We start from the raw sequence: 13,444 nt of genomic DNA, 5'->3' as shown, positions 1-13,444 counted from the left end.
ATGCATTACATGAATCGTAAGTAACATCCGGCATTTCTCAATCCAACAGTACCTTGCACAGTGTTTCATCTCTAATTGCATGGACGTCAATAATAAAGGCAATCAGAGCTTCTGACAACTCTCCACTTGTTTCTGGTAACTGATTTTTCAATGATTGTATCATGTGATCCAATTCTCTTAGATCAAAGAGCATCTGGAAAATAAATTTATATATTTAATGCTCATTTTTGACAGTAAAGCTTCACTATAGCTTAACTCTACATAGATTGACTAGCCTCGCTATTATATTATTTTAACATCTCATCTGAATTATTCCTACAAACCAAGAGAGTTATCTGTAATTCTTTATATGTCATACGAAAGCAAAACTCGACTAGTAATTTAAAAGTTAATTACAAATCTGATGAAATAAAGTTGATTTTGTTTTTTCATGTACTTGTTTGAGTAATTTTTTTCAACAACACTTCCACAAAACACATATGTGTATTTATTTAGAGTCGTTCTTGTATTAGACGTTCTATGTTACCTTTCCATCAGAGATTTCAGACACCATTTCAGAGACACGCTGACCTTTCTTTAGCAAGAGTACGACAGGCTTGCCTTTATCGATTCGCTCGCACTTCCTTAGTTTACATCGTATCATTCGTTTTGAATTCCATGCCAGCATGAGCGTTTTCATGTTGCCTATCTCATCGACGTGTCTCGAGGCCAAATCAACCTCGATGGCTAAGGCGTTTACCAACTTTGCAAGTTTAAATTCCTTTGCAGTTGCGTGATATTCAAAATGCTCACCAAGAAGAGCTTTGGAAAATAAAAGTAATGTTTATCAAACCGGGAAGCGATACGATATACTTTAAATAACACAACATGTAACATGTATTGTTAATTCTGCAACTTCAAACAAGTTTGTTTGTAAAAATTATGTTTAATTAGTTGTTTCTTTAAAAACGCTTAGCGCGAATGCAATTACATTACTGTAAGGTTGGAGCAAACGTATTTTAGCTACACTATTTCCTCAGAAGGGTTGCACATCCACTCAAAGTCACTTCTAATGAAACACTTACATTTTCCCTTATTTTTCAATTATTTTTTAAGATATTGCTTAAAATTGTTGACTCGAATGATTGATGATTCGATGAAATATCATTGAAACATCAATACCATTCTTAAAAAAGACACAAAATAACAGACTCTAAACAAGATGTGTTTGTGAAACACTATGTCCCCCATATATTTGACCTTGAAGGATGACATTGACCTGTCACCAATCAAAATGTGCAGCTCCATGAGATACACATGCATGCCAAATATCAAGTTGCTGTCTTCAATATTGCAAAATTTGACCGTTGACCTTAACCTTGAAGGATGACATTGACCTTTTACCACTCAAAATGTGCAGCTCAATGATATACACAGGCATGCCAAATATCAAGTTGCTATCTTCAATATTGCAAAAGTTATGGCCAATGTTAAAGTTTGACGCAAACCAACAAACCAACAGACAGGGCAAAAACAATATGTCCTCCAGTAAAGACTGAGGGGCATAAACATATATACTTTAACTGAATAATCATTGAACCCATAATCTCAATGAAAAATTAACTAATTAAGTATACATTTCTGGTGGCTCAGTGCCCTTTTTTGTGAACACATTGCTGGGTTGACACATTGACACGTTTATCTCATTGAAAACCCATAACATCGGCATACTGCCAATATAATGTTCTTTCATTCCAAATACAAACTACAGTCAAGCTACCGTAAACTAAACAACAATGGGATAAAGATAGGTTCTTTACAATCATGTCAACTCGTCACAAAGGCTTTATAATATTTGGATAGGATAATTTGAATGGAAGAGCATTTGGTTGTTATATGTAATGTTAGTCTTGTGAAATACATATGTTGTTCTTGGGGTAAAAACTTGTTACCAACTACATGTCTGCTTTTACGATGACGAGTCTGCTATTGTATTATTGCACACACAAGCTTTTTCATCGTTATAAGAATATGACAGTATGCAAAAGAAAATAAAAATTCTAGGCATACTTTCATTTTCAGGTGCAGCGAGGGGAAACCATACCCGCACGTATCTGAGCGTAATAGATAAATTAATTTAACGCTACGTTGAAGACAAAGTTAAACAAAACGAGATCAATTTGGTAATTAAGTCGTTTTTGCGATGAGAATAATAAAAGTGTTACGTTGGAAGTGCATTCGAGTGTGTACAGACAATTCGATGAATTATTGCGATTCGTTGTCGGTAAGTTTTCCTTTAAACACGAACTTTGTTTTTAATATAATTTGTACTAAGGCATAAGTTTTTATATACATTTTTTATAGACATGACGTTAAAACACATTAATAACAATAATACATGTTTTGAACGAAATTACTTAATATGTCGTTGCTTTGGATACTTACCAATATATTTCGGAAACAGAATCTCTGATTTAAGAGTTTGAAAGTCGGTCAAGGCCGCTGGTGTCACATTTATTATTTTTGACAAGGAGAACTGTGGAACGATGACATTGAAAGAAATTTCCACTTTAAATGCGTAGTTATATGCCAAGTAGGTGCTCCTCCAATCCACATTTTTCAAATGCATACTCGTATTCATTTGCATAAGACCTTCTCTGTGTTCATTTAAGTAGTCCCAGAGAGATCCAAGTGATATGAAGTCACCTTTCATTGTACAGTGACTCTTGTGCAAACTACATTCGCCTCCAGATGCCTTCATTGTGAAAGCTTGGACCAAGTATTTGGTAAAGAAACTATCTTCATTTGGTACGCATATTGCATCGTCCTTCTGTCCCGAGGCATTAAACTGTATCAGAATCGTTTCAGTTCGAACTTCAATCGGTTTTGATTTGCAACAATCGAGAAATGCGATAACTTGTTCTATTTTTTCCCTTTCTTTTATTTTGTTATTTATCCTTTCCATACTGTAGTATTCGTTTTCACCTAACCAAAATCCTTCTTTGGCATGATTATGCCCCGAGTAAAGAAATACCAAAGTGTGTATATCTTTCGAGTCCAGCCGGTCAAAAGCTTTATCAATCTTGGCTGACAATTCTTTCAGCGTTTCTTTATTCGAATCAATAATTTCTATGTTATCCCGACTGAAATAACGCACCAAAGTCTTATTTATAATAGGATGTAAAAATAAATGTAATGTTTACAAATTAAATAAACATTAATAATACAAGAACAGGTTTTGGAAAACATTTCAGAGTTTGGCAAAATGACAATTTTCCAAAAGATAGTCAAATATAAAAAAAAGTATATTAAAACAAGCAAAATAACACTTCTGACAGAAAAAATGTTACATATATATGTTTGTTTATTGATAGTCATCAAATGAAATATGAAAAAATCAATCAATCATTTTACAAACACGCGTGTTACCGACAGAGCGTTTAAAGTACCATATTATTTTAAAAGCCTGCGTGGTGAAATGATACTGTTTTATAATTTGCTTCAGGGTGTCACAGATTCGTACCATAGAGCAGGAATGTTTTTATTTGATATATTTTCCTTGTTTTATAATAACTTAAACATATTCCAAATCTATTTTTTTTCGTAAATGCATTCATTTACATTCGTCTAATATACGAAAATGTGTGAAGAAGTCTCTTTTAAGATCCATAAACACTCAAAATCAACGAATATTTCGTGTTCCTAATAGCAATATCCAAAATTTCAACGCTAAACATGGGTTTCATCACTAGTTATTACATTTCGTGAATTGATTCATGTGCATCAACCGGGGGTTTGACAAAAAATACTTATGCAAAAAAAAAAGAATTACACGCGTTTTGAAAGCGTTTCGACCAACGCAAATATAATGCGCAAACAAACGCTGCCTCAATGTATGGTATGATATGAAAGTATTACATTAAAAAATGTCAAGTGAGTAAACGCACAGCTGTTTAAGTATTTAACGATGTAAGTATGTAATATATCACACACATGTTTATTATTGATTCTTTTAATTAATTACAAATTAATAGAGATATTCTTAAGTCAGTCATTTGAACATTATAATTGAGCTTTTCAGAATAGAAAAAGGAGCATAGACTTGGTCCATACCTTATACACATGGCTGGAAGGACAACATTTGTAATAGCATCTGCGAACTGCTTAATGTCTAAGTCGAACATTTCTTGCCCGTTCTGTTTATGCCCAGCAATTAATATAGCCCCCCATCCGTGACCTGCAATATAGTTCTAAAGATTAAACGCTTTTTGATCCACTACTTCTCGTAAAAGTACGAAAATTTAAATTACAGGTAAATAAAAGAAAAATGAAAACCAGATCACCACTAAATTAAGCAAAATATTATTAAAACACTGCTTTGTGCTGCTTAATTCCCTTAAATAATTTAAGTTCAATTTATTAGGTCAATATCAACACGACTTTAGGTAAAATGTAGACTCTGGTTGTCATACGCAACGACTGTCGAAGTATCCAAATCCTATACGGACCAACTTCGCTCGTATGTGTTTTCTTACGTTATAAAACGGTTCCAATAATTATAAAAACATCGCTGTTCATTATTTGAGTGTGGGTAAAATTGTCATAACGTGTGCGTCATTGTAGCTTAAACACATATTTCATGTATGTATTTAATGCTAAACATATGTTATTGAATATTGTACATCCATTTACTTTGGTAGACCGATGTTATTGATGGAACGAATTCTTTTTTTTGTAAACATTTGCACTACAAAAGCATACATGTATAAAATTATTAAATTGGAATTTTTTTTCGCCAACAAAAGTATATGTTTCGTGGAAAATGATATAATACTATATCCCCAAAAATATTAGGGACATACTGCAAACAATTTCGAAATGCTTTGTTATTCTCTATAAGAACAAAGAAGATTGACCGTTCCACCTCCACTATTTCTATGCTAGGTTTGATGTTTGGCATGTCCTTTAACCATTTTAAGCTCAAACTTTGTTTTTGCAATGACCATTTCAATTTGGTGACCCGAAAATTAATCACTTTGTATTTATGTCATGCTGTGCGTCTATTATATAACTTCTATGGTATCAAATTTGCTTTTGACCTTGTATTCATTGCCGGATTAAGTGTAAGGTAAAGAATGAGGTCAAACGCAAATGACATTACTTCTAGTACTTAAATAGTGATGTAGTATCAGCCGCGTTATGAATCAGCACGCTAATTTCATCTACATGAAACTGAATATATGTGTTAATAAACTATCAATCAAACTAAAGCGTTTGCAACATCGTGAAATAGGTTAAACGTGACAAAATTAAGATAAAATAGAGCAGATATATTAATACTTGCCTCAATAATATAGAGACGAAATTTTAAAAGAAATTACCATGGGAGCATTCGGAGCATACTCGAGAATGACTTGTAGTATGTGGTCGATGGAGTATATTTTTAAACGCTAGAACAGAAACAATCAAGATATATTGATTTTCTTCTGTTGCAATATCTCACCTATTATAGATTTGACGTCATTTCCACAATCGTAACATTTGACAGGATTGATGTAGCTGTTTCGCATACAGGCACAGCACGTCTTTATAGGGTGTGGGCAGTAGTCGATTTCTTTGTTGATATTGGCAAAAGCAAAAAACGGTAACATATACGTAAACTAGTAAAGTGCCGTCTCAATGGGCGAGTCAAGTATCAGTTCTGATAAGCTGAAGTAGGAAATAAAAGGTATAGAAGTAAACCTGCTGCGTGTAAACATACGTTTAACAGCGATGATCAAATGGTTAGATAACAATTTTGATAGATGAAACCATATAAAGTAACTATTTTTCATTGGAGAAAAAATGTATTTCGACATTAGGAACTTTTATAGTTATTTCAGATTACACATTCAAAATCACTTGACTTTGTGAATACAGTTAATGGAATGTTTTAGGTCTATACTGATACCTAAAGAACGACTAATGTTGATACCTACGTTCGTTTTGAAATACAGTTCTATCATTTGTCTTCGTGTTTTTAAGTATTACAGAATAATCAGCTAAAACGTTGACATGTATAATCATGAAATTATGAATACGATATCAAACTTAAATATTATTGAACTTTTGCATCGTAGTTTTTCGCCGTGATGTCCATTTACAAAAACACATGAGGTCATGATGACCCATTATCGCTCACCTGAGTTCACGGACACAAATTGCTGAAAGCTTGAGCAGGTTATCTAGATTTCGACCACACTTGAACCAGATTCAATTATGGAATTCATATTGTGAACATAAACGCGCTGACCAAGTTTCACCAACACTGAGTCATACATGTGGCACTAGAGAGGTTACACTTTTTTTTTAAATATTTGACCAGGTTATCTAGCTTTTAGACGCATTTGATCCAGATTGAAACTTGGCCTTGATATCTTTAAAATAACAATCCGACCAAGTTTAATCAAGATTGAGTCATAAATAATGCCCGTTGGGTTTTCAAAGATTTAATCTGGAAAACTAGATTATTTATGCTCGATTTATGCTCAGGGGGAGGGGGGGGGGGGGCTAAAACGTTACGGAACATATATTTATCAAATTATTATCCAATTATTGGGACCTGCATTTACTTTTTAGACGACTATGCTTTCTTTAAGATAGCGATATTTATTATGTATCCAGCAGTTGACAGGTACACCTCTAATTTGGCAAATAACACTGAAGACTTTCCACTAGACTCGACCATTTTATACACGCAAAATAAATTAATACGTTATAAATCACAACAGCAACATAGAATGCTTGTTATCAGGTTGACATTAAAAACATTATACATTATACATTAATAAAATGCTAAATCGCACGTGAAAAGCATTTAATAACTATATTTTCTGATTATCGAAAGACCTTCTTAAGATTAGCTTGTGATGTATGAAATACAGAAAAAGAATACCAGCGTGAACATCTGGGACGGATTCATTCAAAAGACATATATCACATCGGTTATTTTCCACGCTCATCCACTTTGGTACATCATTCGACACCCTCATTAACTTCTGCAATACATAAGAATCCATTTCTTATAAATAGGTATGCTTTGACTTGAATCACATACTGAATGAGTTTGTAAACCACGGTTTCGAGCAGTATTGGTAAGTTAAATTCTAATTTAGTAGTGTATCATCTTTTTTATGGAAATTCATGTGAAAACATTTAAGTTGTTAATTGGGTGACAAACACTCGTGATAATGTTGTGTGGTATAATTAATTCATTCTCATTGTATTATAACATACATTTCAATAATATATTGTACACATTCAGTTTCTCTACTATTGTATTAGCAAACCTCTAGCTTCGAATACAAGTCTTTTGATGTAAATTTTCCATCCCCTGTATAGTTTGCATCCTTCGCGTCAATACTTCTTATGCATTCGTAAGAAATGTTGACTATTTGTTCGGTAACTTCAGTGTCTGTCCAGATATTTTTCTAAAAACAATTCCATATACAAGTATCCAGTGGTGTACAACATTTAAGACTCGTGAACACGTACCATTTGTGGACTTTTTTTCATGAAATTGCAATCTTCGTGCTGCCTTTTGTAGCCAATAGTAAAACAACCGCGATTGTTGTGGGCCAAAAGTCCGAGATAACTCACACGAGAACACAAATACCTAAACAAATCTTAAAAGTTTTTGTGATGTGTTTATAATAAATGTGTATTCTGACCTTGCTTTCCACCTGGAACCATTTTTAAACGTGGCTGAGATACCAATAGAACATATATTTTGATAAATTGTTATGCACATTTGGCAAAATCATATGCCTTCTTAAATGTTTATGTTTCAATATTGAAATATGAGGAAAACTGACCCATACACTTGTAGCCATGTTTTTCAATGGAACGAAACCATTTTTAATTTATCGGCCAAGAAATCATAATGACAAATTATCTGTACATAATTCATGACGAATGGATAAAAAAGTGAATTCTACAGTCACCGTTCACAATGTTTTACAATAGGCATATTCGAAAAAATGCCCCGCTCCCTGTCGGCCTTATCATATGGACTTTTAAACTCATTATAAAAGTCATTAGAAAAAATGAGGTTTCACGAAGATTGAACGAAACATGTGACGTTTAGAATGCTTACAAAATCTGCAAATGAGTATGCGAAAAACTCGTACTGCCCAAGCAAATCGATCCAATTAAGGCAATAACAAAATGGAAGTAATTCTGTACAAAGGATTAGAAACAAATCAATTGTTTATTCAATCGTTTAGACTGACACATGACATCAAACTTAGAACTTTTCAGTATAAATATATTATCTTAATTATTCCAATTAGTTATAGTAATAGTTATTTACTTATATGTGTTTTAATATTCCACGTGTGATTTGTGTAGCATGTCAGTAGATTCGAATATACATGTCTTTGGCAATGGCCTGTTATTCAACGTTTTCGGTATGGAGTAAAAGTGTACACTTGGAGACTTTTCTCACGCAACACTTTTCAAACTTGAATATATCAGTTATAAGTTAAGATTTTTATTTAAAATTTCTCATGTTATCATTTGGCTATATTCTATGCAAGATGATGATAAACTAATTCATATGTGACAATCAGGCGCTTTTGCACGTGGAGTAGGTGTGGTTTCATCTTTGTGCACGTGAAACAGGTGAAACACGATATGATTATCATTTTATTTCAATTTCTTAATTTTGGGTGGGTTGATACACAAGAAAAACATAAAATTAATTTTGAAATCAATACGTAACGTATAAAATTTCAGGAGCACAACAGCGCAAGCGGCTTGTTGCAGTCTACATTCCCCACTTGCTTAAGCACATACTGTAGTCAACTGATCACACGTACAATTTAAAAGCAAAGTATTAACTCATAACTGAGATAGTTTAGTTTGAAAAATGCTGCGTTCGAAAGTCATCAAGTGTAGTACAGCGCGCTATGTAATTCCAATTTAATTTCAATTGCATCATTCTAGGTGGGTTTGTACACCTGGAAAACATGACATTAATTAGAAAAACAATATGGCTCGTATGAGCGCAATGATATAAGCAGGTCGGTCATTAAGACGTGTAAGTTAATGCGTTTTACCTTTCACATGATTATTTTACGATGTACGATTTTGAGAATTTTACTTTTTTCTAAGATTTTTTTATTTTGTTATGTTTGATATTTTAATGTTGATCAATTTCAATTAAATTAACATGAATTATTAGATACATGTTGAATTATTCTGAGTCCAAATTTCAACAAAATCCGTTTGAAAATAAGGGAGCTATATTGATTTGAATACGTGTTGCGTTAGAAAAGTCTCCATATGATCGTACGAACTGCGAATTTGACATGCATTTTAAATGTTGATTATGACTAATTTCATGTTTCATTTGGTCATTCAAAAATGATGTTAATGTTATCATATTGTTGGTAAAATGTATATACTTGCACTCTGTCATTTTTGTGCTTTGATAACTTTTTCGAACCTTTTAAAAGTATGTTAATTACTACTCTCTCGTGTTTAAATTTCGACAGATATGATTGTGAGATTGCTTTTTTTATTTTTTTTATTGATATTACTTATTTTGTGTAATTATGTTGTTTTGTGACTAATAACTCTATATTTACTTAAAAAAGAATGTTTAAAGTAATTCACGATTGCCATATAAAGAAAAGCTCACTATGTGGCCTCTAGAGTATTCGTAGGCCTTTTCTTTACTTTGATCGAATTAACTAGTGTTTGATCCCACGTGACTCAGTTCCAAACTCAGCCGAGATATTATTGAGACAAGTCTCATGATGATTGGGCAATACATGGCGTCTATAGTGTTCACAAGGCAAATGTTGCTGACGAACAACATACAATGAACGACGGACAAAAATATCAAAAGCCCACCATGAGCACATTAGGCTAAGATAAGCTTAAAAAAAAGGTTAATACAATCTTATACAAATGGTATTTCCCCAAACACAAACATTTTCCATTCAATATTTGTCGATAATAAAGATCTCATAAGGCGAAATACCACTTAAATGTTTGCGAGACGACTTTAAATACTTTTATATAAAGAAATTGCATCATGATAGATATTGTATATTCCATTTATTTAAAGACCTACGTAAAATACGAACATTATTCAGATAAAATCATGCTTTCATAAGCTATTGAAATGTTAGAGGTAATTGCATTGTAATTCTATTTAAAAAAAAATATCAGAAAAACAAGAGTGTAAACTTGTCACAAAATCGCCCTGTTTAAAGGTCTAGAAAACATTGATATGTAAAAGATGTATACATGTGTTGTAAACGTGTTGGAACAAAGAGAATCATGAGACAGCAACAAGGCAGCACCGCCAAACTAGATTTTCTATGTTTTACTTATCAATCTACTAAAAATAAAATAATATTGCATTTTCTAGCCAGCAATAAAGGTAATCTAAGTACAAACAAAGCTAACAACACATCCAATTGTATCTCAATACCTCTTTCCAAACTCATAATACTGAACACGTATTCTGTTATTTTTATCTCACGCCTGGTATGCAGGAAAGCTACATTCATTTTTTATAGGTTTAATGTATCCTTCCAAACAAAAGTATTTTAGAGAATAACACTTTTTTCGGCGTAGCTGTTTAACGTCACTTTTGACCTTACCTGACCTGTGTAAAATTCAAATAAAATTTCCCGCGGCTAGACATAAATACACTTCATTTATTCCATTGGCTGATTTGAGTTTACCACCAGAGCATTGGAAACATATCCGCGTCTTTGTAACACTGTTTTACTGCATGAAACAATTGTATCTCTAATGAAAAGGCTAAATAGATAGAACAGTTTTACACTCAACTCTCGACATCAGTACAGTTTGTGCGTTATTTTCAGATGATTGCCAGCGCAAGAGCGTTTTTACTTAAAGGCTATGTTATCATATTTAGTACTTACTTCCATATTCCTGTCAACATGTTAACATGTAAAAGTATAAAGAGCAGTGAAAGCGTGGCCTCACTTTAATGCATTGCATTTCAACCCGCGAGGTATCAGGGTCAGTTCGCGGCCAGTGTGTGTGAATGTCAGAGTTTATTTAAAAGTCATCGCTGCGTCTTCACGACTACCTTATGTGCTGACCTGAGTTCGCGGCCAGTAAAATAATCGTTACGTAATATAGACGCTATCCGTGAACTAGGTGACCTGGAATTTTCTTTAGATCAGAAATATGTTAAATGAAGATATTTAGCGATATAATTATGGTATGTCAATAATAGATTCTTAATGTGATTTCAACAATACCATGATAAATATTATTTTTGATTAATTTAACAAGAATTATTCAACCTTATTGACTAATGTATTAAGCATGAGCGCGATGATTCGCGATACTGTTAATAATGGAATCAAACAGCAATGCCCGACAAACCACTAAAACAGGTTTGTTCGAAGAACGCGCCTATAAATATTTAAAATATGTACGGATACTTTGCGTGTGGCCGGTTGACTCATATCTTTTAATTTCACTTCCGTTCTTCTTTTGGTTTTCTGTTTTGTATCTATAGGTTTATGACCAGCAATATGTTATAATGTAAAATAAGCCGCGAAAACGCCGCGTAACATCCCGTACTTCGTGTGATGCAGCTAAGAACTGCACAGAAAAAGACATTCGCTATCCTTGATCTCATTCATTGAACTCTTTACCTTTCACAAACTCCAACCACAATCAACGCCGTATATCTTTTTTTAAAGATATCTCTTGTTATCTCTGTTACAGTGACCCAACTTTGTTACAGTGACCCAACTCGCCCCATGCTAGGACTGAATCTAATGTACCTGCACACATTGATATTCCTACATACAAATTCAAGTTGTTGAATAACACCGTTTTTTCTATTTTTACTGACAAATTGAAGCGACAGATAACACATACAAACATGCTTTTATCCAAGATTTATCACGATTTGTCTCTGATAACAAACGTTATTCACCAGAAACCACCTATTTGTTTCTTTTCTACTTTTAGTAACAGTGACCGTGATCCGACTGAGCCAAAATCCAATCCTAAACTAAGTCTCCAAGCAAGAAACCTAAACAAAAAATCTGAATACAATTCCTTAATATCAAAGGAGGTCATTAATCGGGAAACTTTTCCTATTTTAATAACCGTGATCAGACTGAGCCAAAATGCAATCCTAAACTAAGTCTCCATGCAAGAAACCTAAACAAAAAATCTGAATACAATCCCTTAATATCAAAGGAGGTCATATATCCGGAAACTTTTCCTATTTAAGTAACAGTGACATTGAATTTGACCTGACTAGCCCTAAATACAATCCCAAGCTTGGACTCTATTCAAGCTTGCTTTATCCGCAGTTTTATCAATATTTGTTAATGCAGACTAGACTGCATTGTGTACACACCGGTCTTACTGACCTGTGTACTAACGCGAAAGGAATTGTGGGTAGCACTTCTTTTACGAGTGAAAAGTGAAAGCGAAAGTAGGTCAGGTAATCGTGCTTCTGATAACCGCGATCAGTCTTAATAGAGATTCAAAATCACATTTTAACATAATTATATAATATTTCTTTAAACTACATTCCATTTTAAACACCAATAAAAAAACGACTTGTCTTTCATTATTGGCATTTTCATTCCTACGCAGAACTACTTTGGCGGAAGCATAATTCCCCAAACCAGGGGAATGTGATGCGTCTTAGTATAGAGGTGACAATAACGTAGTGACGTCACCAACTATGAATAGACTGGACTAGACTGCTATATCTGAATTTTCTTTATTATTTGTTCGTGTGAACTACTGTCAGTGAACACAAACCACCTGTTTGACGCGGATAAATATGACATTTAAAGGTGTTGATTCAAATTAAAAATATACAAGAGTGCCATGAATTAACTTGATGCCTCACCTGGTTTTACAGGTTAATGTCAGTTGGGAGATTATTAAACGTTTAGGTATGTGCAACAAGCAAAACAATATATATAGGAACAATGAGTATCCAGAAACATGATCAGTAGAGAAATTCTTATTGACATGGATTTCAAACTTTGTCCCCTAGTCTTATCACAAGGGCGGGCCAAATTTGACCTTGTATTCAAAATTTAAATAAATTCGGTAGATTTCCACTATATGATATAACATACCAATTTCCTAACCTTATATAGGATACACAAGTTTAAAGCAAGGCTTATTTTGGCACCACAGGAATGATTTGAAAACGACTATCATATGAAGTAGACTTAGTTTCATTTCTCTATATTTATTTTGGTTTTGGATTGGGCAATACATTAACCGTATTGTAGTAAACAAAGCAAATCTATAGCTGTAACAATATATTATAAGCCCCTGAAACGAAGCTCATTTACGCATAATATTGTGACATAGTCTTTGACACACATAATAATAATTTACATACGCAAAGTCCTGTTCAATGTTCATTTAGATTTATTTCTATTGATTT

General features: G+C 33.3%; 1 protein-coding gene across 5 annotated transcripts in view; it reads right to left on the bottom strand.

Moving 5' to 3' along the window:
- The window catches only part of LOC127852206 (uncharacterized), a 59,043-nt gene that overhangs the window by 1,823 nt on the left and 43,776 nt on the right, over nucleotides 1–13,444 (bottom strand). For 4 of the 5 annotated variants that reach the window (XM_052386091.1, XM_052386106.1, XM_052386100.1 and 1 more), the window contains 7 exons: nucleotides 7,308–7,448; nucleotides 6,914–7,016; nucleotides 5,483–5,593; nucleotides 4,093–4,216; nucleotides 2,425–3,122; nucleotides 527–801; nucleotides 53–193 (listed from right to left, as the gene is read on the bottom strand). In XM_052386091.1, the coding sequence (XP_052242051.1) occupies nucleotides 53–193; nucleotides 527–801; nucleotides 2,425–3,122; nucleotides 4,093–4,216; nucleotides 5,483–5,593; nucleotides 6,914–7,016; nucleotides 7,308–7,448 (1,593 nt within the window). Of the gene's footprint in view, nucleotides 1–52; nucleotides 194–526; nucleotides 802–2,049; nucleotides 2,094–2,424; nucleotides 3,123–4,092; nucleotides 4,217–5,482; nucleotides 5,594–6,913; nucleotides 7,017–7,307; nucleotides 7,449–13,444 lie in introns of those variants that run through there. The other variant, XM_052386114.1, reaches the window with a different exon arrangement.

This window comes from Dreissena polymorpha, chromosome 1, assembly GCF_020536995.1.
Source record: "Dreissena polymorpha isolate Duluth1 chromosome 1, UMN_Dpol_1.0, whole genome shotgun sequence".
In the NCBI taxonomy this organism is placed as follows: domain Eukaryota; kingdom Metazoa; phylum Mollusca; class Bivalvia; order Myida; family Dreissenidae; genus Dreissena; species Dreissena polymorpha.
The sequence above is the reverse complement of the archived record's forward strand: the minus strand, read 5'-3'. Positions and strand labels throughout refer to the sequence as shown.